Genomic DNA, 26,532 nt, shown 5'->3' with positions numbered 1-26,532 from the left:
ATTTTGAAAAGGGCAGGAAAGACCACTCTGCACAAGATTGGGGGGTTTCCTAGCTAGACGGAGCGGGGGTGATTGAGATCACTTGGGGATTTGTGGTGCTAGCGATGAAATGATGAGAGGCGATGTGACGTCACTGTAGGAATTCCCTGTGTGGCTGTGGATGTTAAGTGGACTGTAAGTGCGGGAGTTTTTTAACTTATTATTCCTCGTACACAGAGGAATAATGAGTTAAATAGGAAAATGAAGTATCCAAAACGAAAAGAAAAAAAATAAGAAAACGGTAAGTGTCGGGTTATGAGAGGTACAACGTTGGGTTTTATTGGGAAAAACAGAGAGGGGAAAAGAGATGTGGATGCTCACCTGGCTGCGGTTGTGGAAGAAGTGAAATTGTATACATTTGAAAAAAGGCAAGTGAGCTGCAGTACTAAAAGGCTTATAGCTAACAATTCACAATAGTCTTACACTCTATTCCAGATTAGTACGGATGGCAAAAAAGGGGGATATCTTATACGCTATACAATTCATAATAATAATTCACAATTCAATTAAAATTCATGGCACTTATTCTACCTTATATTCTTAAATTTAAAGGGACAAATTCAAATTTGTCCATGGCGCCGGCCTTGCGTTCACGCAAAGTTTGAGGGAGTTGCACACAAGACGGTTGCCAGCGACTTGATCGCTTCAGACAAAATCAAATAATTAGGTTGGAGAGTTGGTGGTTGGTTTGTTGGTTGGTGTTGTGGTTTCTTGGTGGGTTTTCGCTGGGGTTTGCGCTTTGGCTTTCGGTTGATTCTTTGTTGAGTGTTGCGTTGGTTTGCCTGTTTGTTGTTTCGGTGGTTCTGGGGCCCGTTGTGTCTTTTGGGGTGTGGCTGTTGTTGGCGGGCGGCAGCTGTATTTTGACGTCGGCCTAGTCGTGATTTGGCTGGTTGGTCTCGTTGGGCCTGAGCGGATGTGGATTGGCCATTGTTGGTTTTTTTTGGCTCTTGTCGCCGAGGCTGTGCCATGGGCGTTCTGGTGGCTGCCTTGGAGCTTTTCGGCTTTGGTGCTAGTTTTCGTGGGTGCAGCATGGTGTGGTGCTGGAACCCACATTTCCTACACGTCTCCGTCGACTGGCAATCTTCCACGGTGTGGCTTTTGGCAAGGCAATTTCGACAATACTTGTGTTGTCTAACTGCCGTCCTTCTATCTTCGACAGTCATCAAAATAAAAGATGGGCAGTACCTGAGGGCGTGGCGGTTTTGGCACACCATGCACTTGTAGACGTCTTGGACACGCATTGTAGATCTGAAAGTTAACAGAGGTTAATAATTTGGCAATGCAAGCAACAAGTGACACAGATCATATGAGAACGAGATACAATGAGATGAGTGATAAAAGGGGTTAGTATGCCCCTATGCAAAATGATGCATCGATATAGTATTAGGCTAGGATTTTCATTGGGGTTGATTGAGCAAAGGTAAGTGGCATAATTTAACAATTGGTCGAGTAATGACTCCTGATGCAATTCTTACATCCGCAATTCTAGTCCTCTTATCGGAACCGCTGTGAGTCTTAGTCACTCTTCCTAGTCGCCAGTCGCTAGGTGGTAGTAGATCGTCCATTACGACTACTAGATCACCAACTTCTATATCTGGAGATGTGGTCTTCCACTTGTATCGTTTCTGCAGTGCTTTCAGATATTCCTCTTTCCATCTAATAGCAAACTGGTGATGGATTGCCTTCAATTTCAGCCACCTGTTTACCAAGGAGATATCTTCAGCTAAGGGCTCTGGAAATGACATTATCGGAGCGCCTTTTAAAAAGTGTCCTGGAGTTAACGCCGTGAGGTCATTTGGATCCTCAGAGACGGCAGAGATAGGGCGAGAGTTTAGAACTCCTTCAATCCGAGCAAGTAATGTCGCAAATTGTTCGAATGTAAATAAATGAGCGCCAGCCACTCTCCTGAAATGGTGTTTGAAACATTTTACGGCTGATTCCCAAAGCCCACCCATATGTGGAGCATGAGGGGGTATAAACTGCCACTCAAAGCCCTGTGTGGAGTACCTCTCAGCAATGTCGCTTGCCGCAGTCTGAATAAAACTCCTAAATTCCCTCAGCATCTTTCGACTAGCACCTACGAAATTTCTGCCATTGTCAGATACTACCTTCCGAGGTAGGCCTCGCCTCCCAACGAATCGACAAAATGCGGCCTCAAATGCCGCCGTGGAAAGCTCGGAACATGGCTCCAAATGTACGGCCTTGGTGGCGAAGCACACGAAGATGCTCACATAGCCTTTTAAGAGAGGGGATCGGCGCAGGGATGAACTCCTAATTTCAAAGGGTCCTGCAAAATCTATACCGGTCACGTGAAATGGTGGTGTTATAGTGCATCTGTCCGGAGGGAGCGGAGCCATTATTTGGACGCAAGGTTTCTTCCTAAAAATGATGCAAGTTTTGCACTTATGAATGACGTTCTTCACTCTCGGCTTGAGACGTGAGATGTAAAATTCTGTCTGAATCATGCGACACATTAGGATGCACTCACCGTGGGCGAGAAATTCATGCAAATGGAGCAAATAGAGGTGGCAAAGCCGAGAGTTCCCAGGAAGTATGATGGGAAACCTTTCGTTGTAGGGTAAAGAACTAGCTGCGAGTCGACCATTAACACGTAGGACCTTGTCCCGATCTAGGAAGGGGTTCAAACATTGCAGTGAGGTTTTGTTGGACAATTCTTCAGACCTACTAACTTGCTTGTATTCATCTGGGTACCATTTCATCTGGGCTAACATTATTAGGCGGAATTTCGTGTGTATAACCTCATCCTGGGTAAGAATTGGAGAGGAGTTTCTCGTGGTACCTCTAGATTTAGCAAGGCAATTATAATAGAATCTGAACACGTAGGAGACCACCCTCAATGCTCGGGGGTACGAAGAGAATCTGAGCAAGATGTCTGAATCCTCTACTGTCTCGTGCATAACCTGGATATCTAGGCGCTTTCCTATCTCCGGGGAGACCAAAGGGTTCCTGTTGGGCCATTCTGACGGTGGGTTCGTCAGCCAATTTGGGCCATGAAACCACAATGAGTTACAGGTGAGGTCCTGCGGCCTACAACCTCTTGTGCCGAGGTCGGCTGGATTGTCATGAGTAGGGACGTGTCGCCATGTCCCCCCTGGAAGAAAGTCATGAATCTTGGACGTTCGATTTGCCACGTATGTTTCCCATGTCCATGGTGGTTTTGTTAACCAGCCAAGGACAATGGATGAGTCCGTCCAAAGAGTTATGCCACTAATGTCTAGATCGACAGTGCATAGTACAAAGTTGACAAGCTTTGCGAGAAGGTAGGCTCCGTTGAGCTCTAGACGTGGCAGGCATACAGGCTTCAGTGGGGCTACTTTACTCTTTGCGACGAGCAAATTTGAGAAGACAACCGATTTGGAAGTTTGACACCGAATGTACACACATGCGCACATTGCTGCCTGAGACGCGTCAGAGAACCCGTGAATCTCTACTGTATCAGAGGGATGATACTGTAGCCATCTGGGTATGGAAATTTCTCCTATGTGATTCAAGTCAGTCACTAGAGCATTCCACTTCAGCAGGGTCTCTGGGCCGAGTTCGTCATCCCAATCCAGTCCTTCCAGCCAAAGTTGCTGCATCAGTATCTTTGATCTTATCACTACAGGGGTCACCCATCCCGCAGGATCAAATAATTGCGCGACGGCAGAGAGGACTCTGCGTTTGCTCATGGGCTGGTCTGTTGATATAGAGCCGAGGGTATAACTGAACGAATCAGTTAGTGCGTTCCACTTGATACCCAGTGTCCTAGTAGTGCTTGACTCATCGAAGCGTAGGAAATCAGAGTCATACAGACTCTCCTGTGGGAGATGTGCAAGCAAATGTGGGTCGTTCGCAGTCAACTTGACGAGAGGAAAGCCCGCCTGCTTAAGGACTGATATCAAGTCCTCTTGCGCTCGAATGGTGTCCTCTATAGAGAAGCCGCCGGACAAAATGTCATCGACATATGTCTCTTTCCTTAATGCTTTCGCGACATTGGGAAATTCGTTCTCAGAGTCAGATGCAAGTTGCAAGAGTGTGCGAATAGCCAAAAACGGTGCGCAATTCAGACCAAAGGTAACCGTTTTTAGCTCAAAATCCTTTACCGGTCCCTTTGGATCCGGCCTGAAAAGAATGCGCTGATATGCTCTGTCGATCGGATGTAGCCATATTTGCCTATACATCTTTTGAATGTCGCCACAGAACACATATCGGTATCTGCGCCAATTGAGGATCACAGATGTCAAATCGGTTTGCAGTGTAGGTCCAGTGTGGAGCACATCATTAAGCGAATAACCAGATTTGCTCTTACGAGATGCGTTGAACACAACTCTCACCTTTGTGGACTTGTGTTCTGGACGGACGACTGCGTGGTGTGGGAGATAAAAGGAATTGTATCGTCCATCGCAGTGGATTTCCTGAGACGAGGCCTCCTGAGCATGATCAAGAGAAATGTACTCGTTTAAAACCGAGTTGTACTCGGTTTTTAGCTCGGGATCATTAGAGAGCTTTGTCTCCATCCGATTATACTGAGCTAGAGCCAGAAAGCGAGACGAGCCAAGAGAAAGGGAGTCGGAGATTTCTGCTTTGAAAGGCAGTCTCACGACGTATTTACCGTCCGGGGATCTGGAGGTAGTTTTAGAGTAAAACTCTTCGCAAAACTGATCCTCTTCACAAAGAGGGGGAGCCATGGGTACCTCTTCTTGCTCCCAGAATTTCCTCAGAAGTTTGCTGATCCTTACATCTTCGGATTCAACCACGTTCGTGGAGAATGAGAAAATTCTTTCAGTTTGCATTGGACCGCTCAATACCCAGCCAAAAACTGTATTGTATGCTGAGGTATCGCCACATATATTTTTTCTGATTCCTTCAATGTTTATGAATCGTTCCGAATCATTGCCTAGAATCAGGTCAATTTGAGCGGATTTGTTGAAATTTGGATCGGCCAGATCTAGCTCCTCCAACTCTGAGGGATTTGAGATTTCGAACGAGACGGAAGGAAGCCATTTTGTCATTTTAGGCAATACTATTGCTGAGACTGAAAAGCGGACATCGTATTTCTCCGCAACAATGACTAGTTGGCATTCTTTATTCGATGTTTGAGTCTGTTCGCCAATTCCAGAAATCTCAAAGTGCGCTTTAGAGGTGGGAATTTGCAAGCGCCTCTGAATTCTTTGTGTTATAAAGGTTCGTTGAGAACCGGGATCAATAAGAGCTCTTAGCGTAAACAACTCCCCTTGATGTTCAACACGAACTAGAGCTGTTCGTAACAAAATCATGTCGTTGTTGGCCGAAAAATTTGCCTGAACATGCGAGGATCGCCTTGCGGCTGAAGTTGAGGGAGTCTCATTGTGAGATGTGCTTTTTGAATTCATGCCAGAGGACTTAATTTGACCCTTGTCATCCTCGTGACCAGAATGGGTTACATGATCTTCAGTTTTCTCTTCTGGCTTACTTCTTAGATGAAGCAGAGTGTGGTGTGGCTTATGACAAATAATACAAGTGTTTACACTCTTGCAATTTGTCTTGAGATGAGATGAGGAGAGACAATTTATGCACAATTTGTGCTTGTATGCAAAATCTATGCGTTGTTGTGCAGTGTATTTCCGAAACTGTCCACAACTCCTTATTGTGTGGTCGGAACTGCAAAGGGGGCAAGAAGAGCTTAGCTTTTCTTGCGAGTGATAAGTTTGGATCTTACCACTGCTTTGAGACGGGAGCGAACTTCTGGTCTTTGTGGCCTTTATGCTCGAGAGCCGTTCCACAATTTCGTACCTGTTGATGAGAAATTCATCGAGCTGGTTCCAGGTAGGAAGATCGCGATGAGATCTGAGGGATTGTTCCCACAGAGCCAGCGTTTCATCTGGCAATTTGGTCGAAACCAAATATAACAATATGGGGTCCCAGCTTTCTACATTGACGTCCAGAGTCTTGAGAGTGCACAGACAATCATTCACGGTGGCTTGAATTTTGTGAATTGCCTCACTGTTCTCCACAGAAGCTGACGGAATGTTGAAGAGAATCTTCAATTGGTTGTCCACTAAGACTCGCTTGTTCTCATAGCGAGCCTTTAGAGCACTCCAAGCGAGCTCAAAGTTCTCATCGCAAAGCGTGTATCTTTTGACTATGGCGCCGGCCGCACCCCTAGTCTTGTTCCGCAGATGATACAATTTCTGAGCTCTTGTTAATTTCGGATGGTTGACGTAGACCGCCGTGAACATGTCACGGAAAGACGGCCATTCTTCGTAACCTCCTTTAAAAATTTCCGTATCACACGGAGGGACCTTGATGTAACTGTCAGCTACATCTTGAGACGAGTGGTTAACCGAAGGCTGGGGAAGGTAAGCCGGAATAAGGCTGTGCCTCGCGTTTTGGCGAGCATTTCCGCCTGATATTCTTAGAATATCTAGGATTTGGGACCTTGCCGTGTAATAGGCTTCAGAGCTGGCGTTGAAATTAATTCTAGCGTTCTCCCTAAAGTCCTTGGTGTTGACATTTCTTGGAGCTAGCATGAGACCTTCATAGGTAGCTTGAAGTCGTTGCCACCTATTCTCGAGGTCTTCCAATTTCACCTCCAAAACAGAATCAGTCTGATCCTGAATGTCGCTCTGTTCAAATTGAGTACAAAAGTTGATCAAGTGGTCGCAGTCAAATAGAAACTTGTCATGATTCAAAGACCTCTTAATTGCGGAAGCGGGATCTGATAAAGGATTGGATCCTGAAGACTGGGAAGCCATGTCTGCGGTCGCGTTCTCTAAGCTCATTTTGTACTGAATCCGTAAAATAAAGTGAACAATGAGAAATAGAGTAGGTAAGCGAAGTGGAAAGAGCTTTCAACTCCTGTCTGAGAAAGTAATGCAGAAGAATTATTTGGTAGAATGTCGTAAGAAAATCTGTTTGCCTTTGGAAACCCAGTGAGATCGAGACAATTTTGATTTGCGATTGAATTGAGTGCAAGCGTAAAGCTCCGATGAATAACCAAATTGTTCCGCCGGTAAGAGGTGATAAGATTCTGAATAATTAAAGAAGCGGTTCCCGCATTAAATGCCAAATATAGATTAAAAATCAGAATCTTAGCGGGCGTCTAAAGAGTAGTCTTAGACTTAAAGCGAGAGTACCAAAGGCAAGATCTTAGAGTTAACCCAAATAATTCATACTACTAAAGGTGAGGGACTGAAATTCTTGAGATGGGCATAATAGTAAGGACAAGTGGTGTCCGCAAATTCAAGTCAGAGGAATTGTACCAAATTCATGAAATGTAGTTCAATAGAGAGATAAACCTCTACTCGAATCGCACTCTAATTAAAAGGGAACAACCTCTACTGTAGAGGAGGAGCGCATAAAGAGAATTTCTTGAACTTTACTGTGAGCAATTAGGGTATTTAGTAATTCACAAGATAGTCAAATGACATTTGTTGAAATTTTTTGGAGTTGATTTCTTGACCATATGTGAAAATGAATGTTGTAAAACCGCAAAAAACACATACGTCTTTGTTACTCCAGAAATTTCTTCAAATATCTCTGATTAATTCATAAAAATCTTCAACTTGTTAAACAAGTTCACATAAAGGCTGAAATTCAGATAAACAATGTGTATATGGTTTGCAATGAAATGGGTTAGTTAGTATATGTATTGATTCTGTTAGTACGAAAATAATTCCCTGTCCCTCAATTCAAATTACATATGCTGGTAATGGTATAGTAAATAGTAAATTCTCAAAAAATTTTTCCCAGTGTATGTCTGCTGGCGGTAATGGAAATTCTTGTTCTATCCCCAAACTTTTCTTTTCCTTTTATAGACGGGTTGGTTTTCCGTCAATTCGCATAAGCGAGACAAATTTCCAGAAAAAAACCAAATCCCACAACCAGTTACCAAAGCGCTAATCTGGCAACACCGCGTATTTGGTGGTTTGTTTTGATCTTCATATAACCACTTCCAATGGGAGCAAAACAAACTTGATTAATTGTTATGTATGTACGTGTGTGTACCAGGTGGCCGAACGCGTGGGCTCTGCCTGTCAAGCAGCGGCAGAGTCAATGTGTAGGGAGTAAGCAGCACAGACGATACCCCTTGGACATAAATATACATACACTCATACGTATAAATGATAGACTGAGCGGAGAATTGGCGCGTATGTTTTTTTTTTTTTTTTTTTTTTTTGTACAAAGCGACGAGTTAGTCCCTCGCCCTTCTTGTTTATTTACGCTTTATGTTTTCAGTTTGATTTTACTTTTTCTTATTCTTGTAACCCAATTGCTTTGATGGGTTCTCTTTTTTTTCCTCTCTTTGTTTACGTTTATCGATGATGATTATAATTAGAAAATAAATGGAGATAGAATCGTGCAATAATGTACTACATATAAAAATGTGAGGGAGATGTGCAATAAAACTATAGTGCTGTGATTTAGATTTAGTGTTTCAAATTAGTGCAATATTTTAATATTTTTAGCTTAGTTCAATACATAAATATCAACTATTGTCGTGATATCAACGTGTGCAATATTACCAAAATACCAAACCCACAAGGGGGAAATATTTATATGTTTAATGGTATGCATTAACTAGCGTACATGAAAGTGGGTCAGCTTTGGCCAATGAAAAATGATATGTGTTATTGTGCAATATTTTTAGTTTTAAATATTTTAAATCTTTATGTGTTTATTGAATGACTCAAGCGTATGTAAGAGCGGGTAAACGCTTGGGATGTTGAAATGATCTTTTGACGATGTGAATTTTAAATAGTAAATAATTTTAACTGAATCAATTGCCTATTTGGATTTCTATGCAATGTATTAAGCGTGTATAAGCGGGGATTAACAATTGCGAAGCATGAAATAATATCGAAATGGCGTAGTAATCTTGATCTGTGCAATGACTTTAACACAATCGCCAACAAAAGTGTTGGACAGATGAATTTTTATAGATTTAGTTGCGTATGTGAGCGGGTAATGATTGGGATATGTGCAATATTTTACGAAAACTGCAATATTTTATTAGTGCAATATTCTGTAAAAACTGGAATTTTTTTTTTTCTCTTTGTTAAACTGCCACTCACCGAAATTTACATAATCACCCACCTTAATGTATGAGAATGCGGGTTAATTCTTTTTCCCTCTTTATGAAGTGCAATAAATTAAACGGTGCAATAAATTTACATTTAGTTAATAAGCCACATGTGCAATATTTTTTCCTTTTGTTTTCATTGATTTTTAGGGCCCAGTTTGTGAATGTTATTAAATTTTAAACTTTACCTGTTGTTGCGGTAATTTTAAACACTTATTTTACAATATTTTTTTTTTTTTTTTTTTTTTTTTTTAACTTGTCTAGTGCTGTCTGCTTTTAACTATGTATGTATGTTCAACAGAGTGATTGGTTTTTTTTTTTTTTTGCTTTTCTTCTAATTTCACTTGTCTTTTTTTTCAAACAATTTTCCTTTTTTATTTCAACAATTTTCCTTTTTTTTTTCCTTTTAAATTTTATGACCTTTTGCATGCTTTACAAATAGTGAACGTAAATTAAAGCACATTTTTCTTTTTAACTTTTGCACCTTTCGTTCTTTCACAATTGTTTTAAATATTGCCTTCCGATTGCACTCATCACTTAACTTCAAATCTATTCAAATGTAACTAAATTCTTCTTCTTGCAAGTGTGTGTCTGTCTGCCTGAGTGCTTCTTCTTTTTTGCTTTTTTGCTCTTCCTTCATTCGCTTTTGGCTTTGGCCCTTCCAGTTGAAATCTAGTTATTTACTCTCTTCTTCAATACCAATGTAATGAGAGAGTTAACATTAATCTCCGTTCTTTTATACACCGTACGAAACGATCGTTGAACTTTGTGTTGTATATAGAACCGACTATGTATTAAAATTCTTATGTTTTTGGTTGAAATTATGTACTTTTTTTCTTGTGATCTTAACCCGTTATGTAGACTTTTAAACGACTTTCATTTGACTTTAACGGGATTTCTGCCAATGAACAAAATAACATGAATTTTATGCAATTTTCAGAGATGTGTACAGAAATATGTTTTTAAATAACCTTGTTTTCAGCACTTTTTACGGTGTCCAACACATGAGGACAGACAGCAACAACACTTCTTTGCACTTTTAGCACTTTCCTCTCACAATTGACGATTCTATCTTTTTTTTGTTATATAGATAAAGGCATTTACATACACACTTTTGAAAAAGGAATTGAGACGAGCTGATAGTTTGCATGGAATAACAAATTTTATCTCTTTTTTTAAGGGATTTCCCATATATTACACCGCATTTAAAAATGCGTTTTTTGGTCTTTACATGCGGTTTTCACATTCATAATGTATTTTGCACTTTTATACATTTTCCGTGTAGAACTATCTTTTTTTTTTTTTTGGTTTTACTCTGCCCTTTACAAGTGTGTATGTAATGTATGCTGCCTTCTTAGAGAATTTAAGTGGTTTCACTTACCGAACCGATGACACACAACTAAGTATGTTAGACAATGCAGACGGGGATTACCTTAATCGATGGTACTCTCAGTGAACGGCTTCGATGGACCATCGATTATACAATTCATAATAATAATTCACAATTCAATTAAAATTCATGGCACTTATTCTACCTTATATTCTTAAATTTAAAGGGACAAATTCAAATTTGTCCACACTCTTTCCCCTAAACACCTGCAAGAGAGCCAATGGCAAAAGTTGGAGGTTTAGACCGGGCGTCATGCACTGGATATATAAAGCAGTTGTCAGACCTATAATGCTATATGGTGTTGTGGTCTGGTGGACGGCGCTTCACCTACTGTTCAATACTCAACCAGATCCAAAGGATGGCTTGTTTGTGCATCACACTGCCGCACTGAGGACGACACTATCTGATGTACTGAATAGAATGCTACATCTAATGCCTTTGGACATTGTGGCAAATTGCTGTGACCACTGCCGTGAGGTTAAGGTAGCTTCTCATTGGTCATGTGGCGGCTCCGGACACTGTGTAATCCTTGATACAATATCCGATGTTCCAGGCAGTGTGGATTACACCCTACCTGGGCCGCTTTTTGATAAAAAGTACTGTACCACAATTCCTGATAGAACCGATTGGAACTACGATATCCCTGGTAATAGAAGTTGCATAGAATTCTATAGCAATGGTAGTTTGGAACTAGAACTGGTCATATCGAAAAGGTTACCCGACCACTGGAGTGTATATCAAGCGGAGATCCTTGCAATTGAGGAAGTGGAGGAGAACGTATTTTTTCCCTGGAGAACGTATTTTTTAACACAAAAACCTCCCTCGACTGTCTCTGATCTCTTAACGTGGCGGCTGAACAGTGCAAAATTCACCTGTTCTGGGTGCCACAGAGATATCTCAGGGAATTGTAAAGCGGACGAGCTTGCGAGACTAGAAACTACCCTACACATTCCAGGGATACTGGAATCTGTGGGTAGTATGCCTCTAGCGACATGTAAGCTAAGTTTTCAGGATCAGGCCTGAAGGGCAACGAATGAAAGATGGTCACAAAGCGGGGGCTGTGAGCATTCCAAAACTATGTGGCCTAATCTAGACTTGAAGAAGTCTACCGCTACTAGGAACTACTCTACACATTCCAGGGATACTGGAATCTGTGGGTAGTATGCCTCTAGCGACATGTAAGCTAAGTTTTCAGGATCAGGCCTGAAGGGCAACGAATGAAAGATGGGCACAAAGAGGGGGCTGTGAGCATTGCAAAACTATGTGGCCTAATCTAGACTTGAAGAAGTCTACCGCTTTGCTGTAACTGGCTAGAATAGACGTCTCAGTCATTGTGTCCGTCATGATAGGTCACTGTCTAATCGGAAAACATGCTGACAGACTGAAGGTTGCCAGTAACGACTTTTGCAGAATCTGTGAGGACATCGAAAAAGAAGAGACCATAGAGCAGCTTTTGTGTGTGTGCCCCGCACTGGCAGTCAGAAGGAGGTCCACATTAGGTTCTCAATTCTTCGAGAACTTGTCGTATTGGGTTGCCCAAAAAGTTGTTGCGGATTTTTTAAAAGAAAGTAAATGTATTTTTAATAAAACTTAGAATAAACTTTAATCAAAAATGCTTTTTTACACTTTTTTTCTAAAGCAAGCTAAAACTGACAGAAGAAAGAATGCAATTACAGAGTCACAAGCTGTGAAAAAATTTGTCAACGCCGACTATATGAAAAATCCGCAATTACTTTTTGGGCAAACCAATATTTAGCGGATGTGAACGTTCGCATGTTGGTGGGCTTTTTAAAGCTATCTGGATGGTTCAATGGTAGGAACTAGAAGGCATCTCCCTACTTCTGTTCCTGTGGTATCACAATCGACGAAAACGTCTAAGTGAGTCTGATGGCAGACTGCCATTTAATCTTAACCTAACCTAACAAGTGTAAGTGCTGCCAATAATCTCCCAAAGGACATGCAGACACACCGGGACAGTATGTGACTCAAATTAAGGGACTTTGAGAGTGGAGTACGAAGCCGACATCGACATCTGGTATAAGGCTGATTGAGGAGGTATTAAATCTTTTATGGTACTTAGATGTCATCATCAAAAAAGATAAAAAATGAAGTCTCATTGATCCGAAAAAGACAAATAGCCCTAGACATCGGCTTCAAAACATTTAAAGATATGTTTATTAAAAAAAACCATATATGGGCGTAGCAAAGCACAGCTAGGGCCAGCTAGTGATGACATAAAAGTTAAAAAATGCATGTCAAATGTATATCTAAATCTGAACCGAATTATTCCAAAATCAATGGCATTCGTCCTTGGGCCAGAAAAAGTGTGACATCTGCAATTGTTATTTATAAACGCATACAAATGCGAACTGTAACTTGACTACAAGAGTTCCTGGACGGTAGAACATGGTCACTTCGAAAAAGAAAGTGATTGTATGTCGCGGGGCATACTTAATTTTATTATTCTGAAAACAAAAACAAATTCGTAAATGCTTTCTGTATGTTTGGTGTCTAAAAAATTGTTTGGTTCCTTAGGAAATCTCCAAAAAAACTTATAATAACTAACAATAAAAGTGAATCTACCAGACACATAGTGTATAAAATTAGTAGTTTAAATAACTCGGCTAAAATTAGGAAACCCCGAATTAAAAAAAAAAAAAAAAAAAACACTTCCCCCTACCCATGCCGGAAGATGAACTTCTGTCCCACCTCTTTTAGCCCAAAATGATTTTCATGTTCATTACATGCAACTATAATATAAATTGAAAAAAAACAAAAATTTATGATTAATGATGATAATCAAAATCGATATAATTTCTAAGAGTTCATATGTCAAAATACCCACTGGGTTATTTAAAACCTAATCACAAAATTAATCTTTTTAATTGCCCAAAAAAAAAACATAATTAAAACAAATTTACCAGCATTGACATTGATTGATGCCGTCTCAATAGAAATTGAATGGGGAGCACGTTCTTATGTAAAGTACTGTTGTGGTAATGGCAAGCTAACGAGCACTCTGTGTATCTGTGTATACGTAGTTGTGGCTGAATGTCTAAGGTAAATGAGTATGGGAACAGTATTAGGTTTGTTTCTTAAGTCTTTTGTTTGTGCTCCACTAAAAGAAAATTCATGTTGTTGCTCGACTTTGTCGTATGTACTCATATTCGCATACTCACCACAAACACACACACACACACACACACACACACACAAACAAGGCGAACAATGCAAACATCAAATGCGTTTTCTTGTTTAGGGTGCAGGCAAAAGCTTTGTGGCTAATGAAGAGAGTTTCGCAGCCAGTTAGGCGCTCTCTCTCTCTCTCTCTCTCTCTCTGTCATATATTAGCCAACCAGGCAGCTTTAACTACTCAACAACAACAATGTGCTAATTGGCAATGCAACTCACATAGGTAATTTTTCATGAAACTTTTCTGGTTTATTTCTTGTTTTCAAGACTATAAGCTCTTCGCTGCTGCCTCTGTGAGGCGAATGAGCTACAAGCGAGTGAGTTGTAAACTATTTGACGTTACGTTGTCCGGTTGTTAATTTTCTTTTATACTTCTTAGATTTTGACACTCTGCTCACCAGACGAAAGCGCACATAAACATACACACATACACCCATGCACTGTTGAAAATACGTAAACCGCACACCACACAAAAATACCATGTCCACGAAAGAGGGGGGGAAAAATATGTTGGCAGTCTGATTGAAATATATTTCAGACAAAAAAGCTTTAATTTTTCTTGTACTTTGTTAAATGCTATGCACATTGGGTTGGAAACCTACATTTTTATAATCTCGACCATAGAATGGGGATATATGACGTTTGTCACTCCGTTTGTAACACATCGAAATATTGATCTGAGATCCCACAAAGAATATATTCTGTGGTTTACCAGAATAGAATCACTGAAATATTGGCTGAAGAAAGCGTTTTACCTAAGAATGGGGGAAAGTACTTGGGCTTTTTTTTTAATAAAATTTGTGAAAATGATGCCACTCACTGCTACCAACAACCCAAGTTCTGTATAACGCTATCTTTTGCTCCTTTAAGGTGAAATTCAGATTTTCAATATCAAATTTTGCCCATGAACATTCCACTAAGAAACAGGGGCAAACTTCTCACATATCAATGAGTGCAGTCCAATTCAAGTTTAAGCTCAATGATAAGGAGTTGGTATGGTAGACAAATTACAACAACATTACCCAAAATCTGACGAACATATATATGAGAGCTATATCTAAATCTGATCCGATTTAAAGTAAAAATCAAAGATATTGTGGTAGACTTCGAAAAAAGCGTTGTGCAAAATTTTGGCAAAAACTGTCAATAAATGGCTCTGGGAGTGAAAATTGGGCGACATATACCAATGTGAGAGCTATATTTAAATCTGAACCGATTACTATGAAATTCGCCAGTAATGTCGAAAGTCATAAGAAAATCCTTCTTGCCAAATTTCGAGAGAATCGGTTAACAAATGACCATTTTATTGCATTATAACTGCAAATCGGACGAATATATATATGGAAGCTATATGTAAATCTGAGCCGATTTGGAGCAATCTTCTCAGATATTGCGGTAGTCGCCGAGGAAAGCGTTGGGCAAAATTTTGGCAAAATTGGTTAATAAATGCGCTTGCTGTGACTCTAGAAGTGAAAATCGGGCGATATATATTGTATATATGAGAGCTATATCTAAATCTGAACCGATTTCCATGAAATTCACCAGTAATATCGTCCGTTAGGAAACCCTTCCTGCCAAATTTCGAGAAATTCGGTTAACCAATGACCATTTAATTGCATTATTACTGCAAATCGGACGAACATATATATGGGAGCTATATCAAAATCTGAACCGATTTTTTATACCCACCACCGAAGGATGGGGGTATATTCATTTTGTCATTCCGTTTGCAACACATCGAAAAATCCATTTCCGACCCTATAAAGTATATATATTCTTGATCAGCGTAAAAATCTAAGACGATCTAGACATGTCCGTCCGTCTGTCCGTCTGTCTGTTGAAATCACGCTACAGTCTTTAAAAATAGAGATATTGAGCTGAAATTTTGCACAGATTCTTTTTTTGTCCATAAGCTGGTTAAGTTCGAAGATGGGCTATATCGGACTATATCTTGATATAGCCCCCATATAGACCGATCCGCCGATTTAGGGTCTTAGCAACATAAAAGCCACATTTATTATCCGATTTTGTTGAAATTTGGGGCAGTGAGTTGTGTTAGGCCATTTGACATCCTTCGTCAATTTGGCTCAGATCGGTTCAGATTTGGATATAGCTGCCATATAGACCGATCCTCCGATTTAGGGTCTTAGGCCCATAAAAGCCACATTTATTATCCGATTTTGTTGAAATTTGGGGCAGTGAGTTGTGTTAGGCCATTTGACATTCTTCGTCAATTTGGATCAGATCGGTTCAGATTTGGATATAGCCCCCATATAGACCGATCGGCCGATTTAGGGTCTTAGCACCATAAAAGCCACATTTATTATCCGATTTTGTTGAAATTTGGGGCAGTGAGTTGTGTTAGGCCATTTGACATCCTTCGTTAATTTGGCTCAAATCGGTCCAGATTTGGATATAGCTGCCATATAGATTGATCCTCCGATTTATGGTGTAAGGCTCATAAAAGCCACATTCATTATCCGATTTTGCTGAAATTTGGGACAGTGAGTTGTGTTAGGCCCTTTGATATATTTCTTCAATTTGGTCCAGATCGGTTCAGATTTGGATATAGCTGCCATATAGACCGATTTCTTGATTTAGGGTTTTGGGCCCATAAAATGCTCATTTATTGTCCGATGTCGCCGAAATTTGGAACAGTGAGTTAAATTAAGCCCCTTGACATACTTCTACAATATCGCACAGATCGGTTCAGATTTGGATATAGCTGCCATATAGACCGATATCTAGGTTTTAGGTTTTGGGGCCATAAAAGATGCATTTATTGTCCGATGTCGCTGAAATTTAACACAGTGAGTTTGGTTAGGCTCTTCGACGCCCTTCTTCAATTTTGCCCAGATCGGTTCAGATTTGTATATAGCTGCCATATAGACCGATCTCTCGATTTAGGGTTTAGGGCCCATAAAAGAGGCATTTATTGTCCGATTTCGCCGAAATTTGGGACAGTGCTTTGTATTACGCTTTTGGACATGTTTATGCAACTTGGCCCAAATCGGTCCAGATTTGGATATAGCTGCCATGTAGACCGATATCTCGATTTAAAGTCCTGGCCCCATAAAAGGCGCATTTATAATCCGATTTCACTGAAATTTGACACAGTGACTTATGTTCGCCTTTTCGACATCCGTGTCGTATATAGTTCAGATCGGTATGAGGTATATGAGTATAAGGTATGAAATTTTCACCGAATTTTGATGAAAGGTGGTTTTCATATATACCCGAGGTGGTGGGTATCCAAAGTTCGGCCCGGCCGAACTTAACGCCTTTTTACTTGTTTTAAATTTCATTAGGCTTTGTCTCTAGGCCATAAAACATGCCTGCACCAAATTTTAAGATGATCGAATGGAAACTGCGACCTTTACTTTGTACACAAAGACAGACGGACAGACAGACGGGCAGACAGACGGACAGACAGACGGACAGACAGACGGACAGACAGACGGACAGACAGACAGACGGACAGACAGACAGACGGACAGACGGACAGACAGACGGACAGACAGATGGACAGACAGACGGACAGACAGACAGACGGACAGACGGACAGACGGACAGACAGACAGACAGACGAACAGACAGACGGACAGACAGACGGACAAACAGACAGACAGACAGACAGACAGACGGACAGACAAACGGACAAACAGACGGACAGACAGACAGACAGACAGACAGACAGACAGACGGACAGACAGACAGACAGACAGATGGACACACAGACGGACAGACAGACAGACAGACAGACAGACGGACACACAGACGGACAGACAGACGGACAGACAGACGGACAGACAGACGGACAGACAGACGGACAGACAGACGCACAGACAGACGGACAGACAGGCAGACAGACAGACGGACGGACAGACAGACAGACAGACAGACAGACGGACAGACAGACAGACAGACAGACAGACGGACAGACAGATGGACAAATAGACGGACAGACAGGCGGACATAGCTAAATCGAATCAGAAAGTAATTCTGAGTCAATCGGTATACTTATCATTGGGTCTATCTCTCTCTTCCTTCTGGGTGTTACAAAAATGTTATTAATTGGTGTTTACCATTCTAAAAAATATTTCTGCCGCGAAATCGCCAGAAAAATTGGGCAAATCCATAATTTGAACATGAATTATATTAAAAAACAGGGGAAAGACATGACAAAAATTTCAGGATGTACAGGCACTGCTCCAAAGCCTAGGATAAACTTCTTGGAACCGTCTCAAATATGTGACATTCTATTGTTAAAATTAAGGATTTGGCCCACCGTTTGGTATTTTTCCTTTAGTTTTCGAAGCTGCAGATGACCAGCACTCATAATTAAAGTCAAACATTGGATATACTTGCAGTAACTGAGGCCAAATCTTTATTTTTATACCCTCCACCATAATCCTATGGTGGAGGGTATAAAATTTCGTCATTCCGTTTGTAATGCATCGAAATATTCTTCTGAGACCCAACAAAGTATATATATTCTTCATCGTCTTGATATTCTAAATCCATTTCGCCCTGTCCATCCGTCCGTCCGCCTGTCTGTCTGGTCTGGATACTTCCTAATACTGTAGGTCGGTATTGATTCTATTGGTTGCCCAAGTAAGTAATTGCGGATTTTTCATATAGTCGGCGTAGACAAATTTATTCACAGCTTGTGACTCTGTAATTGCATTCTTTCTTCTGTCAGTTATCAGCTGTTACTTTTAGCTTGCTTTAGAAAAAAAGTGTAAAGAAAGTATATTTGATTAAAGTTCATTCTAAGTTTTATTAAAAATGCATTTACTTTCTTTTAAAAAATCCGCAATTACTTTTTGGGCAACCCAATATTTTAAGAATGGAGTACACCTTGCATCCAAACCTAAATTCGTAGACTAATGAAGATCACATGGGATTCGGATAAAGGCACTTAAATTGTTAAACTGTTAGTCAAGCGATATACAATTTTCGTAGCATGGCATTTCACTAAAAGCTCTTTCATTGTCGAAAATTAAATATTCAAAAAAAAATTTTGCTTCATATAAAGTAAAAGAAGGCGCAGCGGAGCCTGGTTCACTTAGTTTATAATAAAATAACAAAAAAATTGACCAAGTCCGAGAATGTGCAAAGATTTTGAAAAAAACTCTAAGTTAATGCTGGGAAATACGACGAAATTCCCTTACGAGAATGTTTAGAATATTTGCAGATTTTCGGTCATAACCACAATAAAATGTGCAGAAATAATCGAAATAAATCTGGCCGAAAATTGGATAAATTTGGATAAATTTTCTTTTAAAATATCAGAAAACTTCGGAAAAAAACTCTGACTTCAGAGCGCTTGGCAAAAATTGCTCACTGGGTTAGCACGCTTTTACTTGTTCTTTGTAGTGATGGATGTATTTTCCACACCACTACATGGCCTCCATGGTATACACATGATATTTGTGCATCTTGGGGAAGGTGTATTGATATTGCTGTTGCTTTTTTTATTACTTCTTTCGAATTCGACTTCAACCCATTGTGTTCGCAAAGCCCTCACACTCAATTAAGCCGCTCCGCTTATGCTCGGCGCTTGTGGTGCTTTAGTTGACTTCTTCTTTGGTCTGAGAGTGCGAGCGTACGGCATATGTGGTTAGCGTTTAAGTTGCGCTGTGTGGCGGTATTGGCTTAGTTTTCAAAACCAATGTTGTTTCAGTTTAAGTTACCAATTTGAAAGAGTAAGATCGTAACAACGGTTTGTGTCAATCAACAAAATAAAAAGAAACTCCAAAAATTTATATTTTTTCAAAAAAAAAAAAAAAGAATTCCATAAAAGCATACAACACAATTCACAAAAAGAAAACCAAAAAAAAGCTAAGCTAACCAAAAAAAAGCAAAATTACAATTAAATAAAACAAAAATATGAGAAAGTAGAGAAACAAAGGATAATAGGATTCCGAAAAAAGAAATCAGTTTGGAGTGCAAGCCAAAAATTTGTGAATTACAATGAAAATTCCTTAAAATACAACCTACAAAATTGTGTCTGTTCTTGGCAGCTGCTAAGTGCATTTTTTATTCATTTTGTTTTTACTTTTTTTAGTTTTATGTGCAAATTGGCTATATGTATCTACGTAATATAAGAAATATAAACTAATCACCAGGATAACACAAATTGCAGTAGAAGAAAAGGATAACATCAACGAAAATACCCAAAAAAAAAAAAAAAAAATAAACAATTCACTATAATTGTTTCGTTTTCATTGCCAGTACAAAACAAAAGAAAAACGAGCATAGAAAAAAATTCCTAGTTGTTTTTGATTTCGAAATCAACCACAAGAAACATATTTCTCAAAATGGTGAGTGTCACAGAGATTTGAAAAAAAAAAAAAAAAATATTGGCTTGCCCAAAAAGTAATTGCGGATTTTTTTAAAAGAAAGTAAATGCATTTTTAATAAAGCTTAGAATGAACTTTAATCAAATATACTTTTTTTACACTTTTTTTCTAAAGCAAGCTAAAAGTAACAGCTGATAACTGACAGAAGAAAGAATGCAATTACAGAGTCACAAGCCGTTGAAAAAATTTGTCAACGCCGACTATATGAAAAATCCGCAATTACTTACTTGGGCAACCCAATACGTTAGTATTTAATGATCAGAGCACCTCTGCAATTTTAATCACCATCCAACCCACTTAGCTGTTTATGAAAAGGCACACATTCACATTATCGCAAATGTCGCAAAAGGCTTTTTGTGGTCATTTTAAACCAGTTTTCTGTTAGAATGTACAAAATAATATTTAAATTAAAAAAAAAAAAAAATAAAACAGCAGACAAGAGACAAGTATAACAACCATTTCAAAGAATCCAGAAATATCTTAAGATTTTGAAATAAAATTTTTTGCAAAAAAATGAGTAAACCTGTAGTCAGCTTTCAGTTTAGGGAGAAAAGATTGCCGACTAATTGGGTGATGTAGGATTGAAGGAAGTGACACAGATTGATGGCTTTAAGCAGTCGTAGCAAGTAGTTTGAAATATGCGAGCTATTGAATTTAAAAGTCCACCAGACCCATACCAAATACTGTGCTGATGGGTCCATATAGCTCTTTTCCCTTCCTGATACTGTCGACATTTGTGAGGTACTAGGGTTGCCCAAAAAGTAATTGCGGATTTTTTAAAAAGAAAGTAAATGCGTTTTACACTTTTTCTTCTAAAGCAAGCTAAAAGTAACAGCTGATAACTGGCAGAAGAAAGAATGCAATTACAGAGTCACAAGCCGTTGAAAAAATTTGTCAACGCCGACTATATGAAAAATCCGCAATTACTTATTGGGCAACCCAATACTATATCATGCATAAAAGCCATGCAAAAACTTCCACCCAAAGTTCTCGGCTATAAAAAAAGAGATCCTTGTCAATCAACCTAAACTTGAATCGTACAGCACTGTTACGTTTGCCCTTGTTCCTTAATGAAATGTTCATATGCAAATTTGTATCTTATATCACTGAACCCCTGCTTTGATTTCTTAAGACTGTAGAAGTTTAGACTTACTTTACTTTAATTGGCTATGACAGAATATTTGTTCCACTAGCCGAACGTAGAATAGCGTTCCAAGCGCCTCGATCTGCTGCGCTCATTCTAAAATCTCTGACACCAAGTTTCGAGGTGTCTCCCACAACTTGATCTTTCCATCGGGCTTTTGGTCTTCCCGGTTTGCGTGTACCAGCGTGTTTGCCTTCAAAAGACTTCTTTGCTGGAGATTCTTCATCCATTCCGTCATACAGGTCATATGTCGCCTATATTCTCCATTAACGCAAACTGGTCCATATATTTTACAAAGAATCTTTCTCTCAAATACTCCAAGTACTGCCTCATCTACTTTCACAAGTACCCATGCTTCAGAACCATCTAACAGCACGGGTAGTATCAGTGTCTTGTAAAGTGTAGTCTTGGTCTCGCGAGAGGTGGCCTTGTTTGCTTACTTAATCCAGTTTTGAGTCTGCTTTATCTCAAAACTGGTGTCATTCGTTTCGGTTACGGCGCTGCCGAGGTAGATAAAGTTACTGACTATCTCAAAGTAGTGGTTCCCAACTTTCTCCATGTTCTTTATCTGCTCCGTTGTGCAAGGCTTTTTGGGAGTTGAAACCATCCATTTCGTCTTATCTGCATTTACTGCCAGACCCATTTTTACTGACTCTCTTTCGATACTTTCAAAGGCAGCAGTAACTACTTCCGGTGACCGACCTATGATGTCGATGTCGTCGGCATAGGCGAGTATCATGTGTTCTCTTGTGATTAGTGTGCCATATCTATTCATATCTGCATCTCGTATAATCTTCTTCAGCAGGGTATTAAAGAGATCACATGATAGGCAGTCTCCTTGTCTGAAACCTCGTTTGGCATTAAATGGTTCGGAGAGATTCTTCCCTATTCTTACTGAGGAAGTGTCATCCTGCAGGGATACCAAACTCAGACATGGCTTGAAATACCTTTAAACGTAAAGGAGTATCGAAGGCGGCTTTGTAGTCCACCAAAGAGATGGTAGGTGTTGATTTGTCCTTCTCAGGTCTTTTCCCGGTTCTGACGCAGTGTGAATATCTGGTCTAGGGTGGATTTACCAGGCCCAAAGCCGCATTGATAGGGCCCAATTATCACATTGACTTTATGATTTAATCTTTCACACAGTACGCTCGAGAGTATCTTGTATGCGATGGGGTGGAGACTTATTCCTCTGTAGTTGGCACATTCCGTCTTGTCTCCTTTCTTGTGTGCGGGACATAGTATGCTGAGGTTTCAATCATTGGGTATGCGCTCTTCTAGCCAGTTTGCGCAGATAAGCTGATGCATACGCCTTATCAGAGTGCCGCCTCCGGTCTTAAATAGTTCAGCAGGTAATCCGTCGGCTCCTGCTGCCTTGATGTTCTAACTGAACCTCATTCTGACTAGGAGTCAAACATTCTATACCATCTTCATTGATTGGTTCTACGGTATCCTCTTCGCCGCCAACGTCGGACACTAGCAGTTGGATAAAATGTTTTTTCCATATCCTCAGCATATTGTCTGTGTCAGTTACCAGATTTCCTTCTTTGTCTCTGCAGGAGGATGTGCCATCCGAAAACCATCGGTTGAAGACTTATTCCTCTGTAGTATGCTGAGGATCCAATCATCGGGTATGCGTTCTTCTAGCCAGCTTGCACAGATAAGCTGATGCATGCGCCTCCAGTCTTAAATAGTTTAGCGGGTAACCCGTCGGCTCCTGCTGCCTTATTGTTCTTTAGTCTGGTCACTGCTACTTGGACCTCATTCTAACTAGGAGGTAAACATTCTATACCATCGTCAGGGATTGGTTCTGTGGTATCCTCTTCGCCGCCAACATCGGACACTAGCAGTTGGGTAAAATGTTCTTTCCATATCCTCAGCATGTTGTCTGTGTCAGTTACCAGATTTCCTTCTTTGTCTCTGCAGGAGGATGTGCCTGCACCAAAGCCATCGGTTTGGTGTTTAATTCTTTGGTAGAATTTCCGGACTTCATTCTGACTCCTGTACGTCTCAATTCGCTCGCACTCACGTCTTTCCATTTCCTTTTTCTTTCTGCTGAATAGACGTTTCTCCTATCTTCTTTTCTCCCGATACCTCTCCTTCATCTGGCGCGTTGCTACTGATTGCAGGGTTGCTCTATATGCCGCATTCTTGGTTTCAGTAGCATCTCGACATTGTAAGTCGTACCATGAGATTTTTGGAGGAGGCTTCTGGTACCCAAGTACGGATTTCTCGGCATTTTCCATGGATTGGGTAATAGTTTGCCACTGCGCCATTATATCATCAGAACAAGGAGTGCTTTCATGAAGCAGTTGGGTCATTCGAGTGGAGTATGCCGCTGCCATTTGTTGTGTTTGCAGCTTTTCAATGTCCAGCTTCCGTGCAGTGTCAGATCGTACTTTCCTCGCCATGTTTAAACGGGTGCGAACCTTTGCTGCAACAAGGTAATGATCCGAATCTATATTCGCTCCACGGATCGATCGTACATCTAACACGCTGGATGAATGCCTTCCATCTATCACAACGTGATCGATTTGGTTTCTCGTGTTTTGATCGGGTGACAGCCATGTGGCTTTCTGGTTTGAAGAAGTTTAGACCAATCTCGACAATATGGGATTAAAAAAAAGGTATTTAAGATTAAACAAGTAAGAAGGCGTTAAGTTCGGCCGGGCGAACTTTGGATACCCACCACCTCGGGTATATATGTGAACCACATTTCGTCAAAATCCAGTGAAAAATGCATACCTTATGCCACATAGCAGCTCTATAGATATCATCCGATTTAGACCAAATGCTTATAAGTACAAGTCATTGTTCAACCGAGAGATCGGTCTATATGGCAGCTATATCCAAATCTGGACCGATCAGGGCCAAATAGAAGAAAGATGTCGAAGGGCCTAAGGCAACTCACTGTCCTAAATTTCAGCAAAATCGGATAATAAATTTCGGCGACATCGGACAATAAATGCGCTTTTTATGGGCCCAAAACCTTAAATCGAGAGATCGGTCTATATGGCAGCTATATCCAAATCTGAACCGATCAGGGCCAAATAGAAGAAAGATGTCACTGTCCTAAATTTCAGCAAAATCGGATAATAAATGTGGCTTTTATGGGCCTAAGACCTTAAATCGGAGGATCGGTGTATATGGCAGCTATATCCAAATTTCCACCGATCTGAGCCAAATTGACGAAGGATATCGAAGGGCTCAACGCAACTCACTGTCCCAAATTTCAGCGAAATCGGATTATAAATGTGGCTTTTATGGGCCTAAGACCATAAATTGGAGGATCGGTCTATATGGCAGCTATATCCAAATCTGGACCGATCTGGGCCAAATTGACGAAGAATGTTGAAGGGCCTAACACAACTCACTGTGTCAATTTTCATCCAAATCGGTTATAAAATGTGGCTTTTATGGGCCTAAGACCCTAAATCTGAGGATCGGTCTATATGGCAGCTATATCCAAATCTGGACCGATCTGAGCCAAATTGACGAAAGATGTCGAGGGGCCTAACACAACTCACCGTCCCAAATTTCAGCAAAATCGGATAATAAATGTGGCTTTTATGGGCATAAGACCCCAAATCGGCGGATCGGTTTATATGGGGGCTATATCAAGATATAGTCCTATATAGCCCATCTTCGAACTTAACCTGCTTATGGACAAAAAAAGAATCTGTGCAAAATTTCAGCTCAATATCTCTATTTTTAAAGGCTGTAGCTTGATTTCAACAGACAGACGGACAGACGGACAGACGGACGGACATGTCTAGATCGTCTTAGATTTTCACGCTGATCAAGAATATATATACTTTATAGGGTCGGAAATGGATATTTCGATGTGTTGCAAACGGAATGACAAAATGAATATACCCCCATCCTTCGGTGGTGGGTATAAAAATGTATCTGATAGCCAATTGTCGGATCGAGTGTTTGGGGGACCACCCCAAAACATCCTTAAATCGGGCATATTTACCGACCATGGCAATATGGGATTCAAATGAAAGGAATTTGCGAGGAGAATACGAATCTGATATCCAAATGGGAGTCCACCCAAAGTCCTTCCCCAAAACACCCCCCAAACTGAACTTATTTCCCGACCATGGAAATATGGGGCTTAAATAAAAGGTATTTGAGTGTAGAATACGAATCTGATATTCAAATGTGGGACCACGTGTTTGGGGGACCTCCCCTCCTCAAAAACAAAAAAGATAAATTTACCACCATATCAATATGGGACTCAAATTAAAGGTCTTTGGCAGTTCAACACAAATCTGATATCAATATTCGGGAAAAAGTTTCCTCTCCACCTCCATAACACCATCCAAAGAAGGAAGTATTTGCGGACCATTGCAATATGGGGCTCAAATAAGAGGTATTTTGGAGTAGACCACGAATCTGATATCAACATTCGGGACCAACTGTCTGGGGGACGTCCTAACACCATAAAAACCCCCCAAGTAGGACGTTTTAGCTCGCCAAGACAGTTTGGGTCTTCAAGACAGTAGAGCTGGATACTGATAGCTTTTAGGGTCCATACCCCAAACCGAACATATTTGCCAACTTTTGCAATAAGTGGTTTAAATGAAAGGTTTTTAAGATTAGAAAACGAAATTGATATCCAATTTCGAGGCCAATGGCAATATGGGGTTCAAATAAATGATGTATCGATATATGAGAATAGAGATGCAGATATATTTTTAGGGCTAAATGTTTGGCGGACAACGCCACTCCCCAAAACACCGCTAATCGGGTACCCAATGGCAAGTTGCAGTTTAAATATTGGATTGCCCAAAAAGTAATTGCGGATTTTTCATATAGTCGGCGTTGACAAATGCATTTACTTTCTTTTAAAAAATCCGCAATTACTTTTTGGGCAACCCAATAAATGGCATTTGAGAGAAGAGCACGATGTTGATATTTTTTTCAGGGTCAAGTGTCAATGGCACCAACTCACCCCCGAAAACACCCCTAAATTCGTTACATGAGTATATTGGGCCTTAAGCCCATAAAATTTATTATCCGATTTTGCTGAAATTTGGAACATCGAGTTGTGTTAGGCCCTTCGATATCCTTCTTCAATTTAGTCCAGATCGGTCCAGATTTGGACATAGCTGCCATATAGACCGATCCGCAGATTGGTGAATAGAACAGAGCATAAGATTTCCAAGGCTCAGCTGAGAGCTTCCAGACGCGTCCACAGGCTACATTGGATAGGGGGTATATTCATTTAGTTATTGCGTTTGCAACACATCGAAATATCCATTTCCGACCCTATAAAGTATATTTATTTCGGATCGTCGTAAAATTCTAAGACGATTTAACGATGTCCGTGTGTCTG

At 40.3% G+C, this 26,532-nt stretch overlaps 2 protein-coding genes across 5 annotated transcripts in view; one reads left to right on the top strand and one right to left on the bottom strand.

Moving 5' to 3' along the window:
* Nucleotides 1-287: 287 nt before the first annotated feature.
* Nucleotides 288-10,384, bottom strand: LOC131994067 (uncharacterized). Of its 4 annotated transcripts, none has more exons than XM_059360270.1 (2): nucleotides 9,093-10,384; nucleotides 288-1,287 (listed from the first exon to the last, which is right to left on the bottom strand). In XM_059360270.1, exon 2 carries the CDS (start codon nucleotides 1,278-1,280, stop codon nucleotides 630-632), a length of 651 nt encoding a protein of 216 aa, XP_059216253.1. In that variant the 5' UTR covers nucleotides 1,281-1,287; nucleotides 9,093-10,384; the 3' UTR covers nucleotides 288-629. The 4 variants fall into 4 exon arrangements, with proteins under 4 accessions (XP_059216253.1, XP_059216254.1, XP_059216255.1 ...); XM_059360271.1 differs by having other exon boundaries at nucleotides 9,115-10,384; XM_059360272.1 differs by having other exon boundaries at nucleotides 9,193-10,384.
* Nucleotides 10,385-19,325: 8,941 nt separating this feature from the next.
* Nucleotides 19,326-26,532, top strand: part of LOC106093799 (probable chitinase 10) — an 87,307-nt gene continuing 80,100 nt past the window's right edge. Inside the window, exons 1-2 of the mRNA XM_059360045.1 lie at nucleotides 19,326-19,407; nucleotides 19,753-20,008. Coding sequence (XP_059216028.1) covers nucleotides 20,006-20,008 — 3 coding nt within the window. The 5' untranslated portion in view covers nucleotides 19,326-19,407; nucleotides 19,753-20,005. The remainder of the gene's footprint in view (nucleotides 19,408-19,752; nucleotides 20,009-26,532) is intronic.

Source organism: Stomoxys calcitrans, chromosome 1 (genome assembly GCF_963082655.1).
Source record: "Stomoxys calcitrans chromosome 1, idStoCalc2.1, whole genome shotgun sequence".
Classification (NCBI taxonomy): Eukaryota; Metazoa; Arthropoda; class Insecta; order Diptera; family Muscidae; genus Stomoxys; species Stomoxys calcitrans.
The sequence above is the reverse complement of the archived record's forward strand: the minus strand, read 5'-3'. Positions and strand labels throughout refer to the sequence as shown.

Bases quoted from the DNA above. Each gene is read 5' to 3' on its own strand.
- LOC131994067 (XM_059360270.1), bottom strand. From the start codon at position 1,280: ATGCGTGTCCAAGACGTCTACAAGTGCATGGTGTGCCAAAACCGCCAC.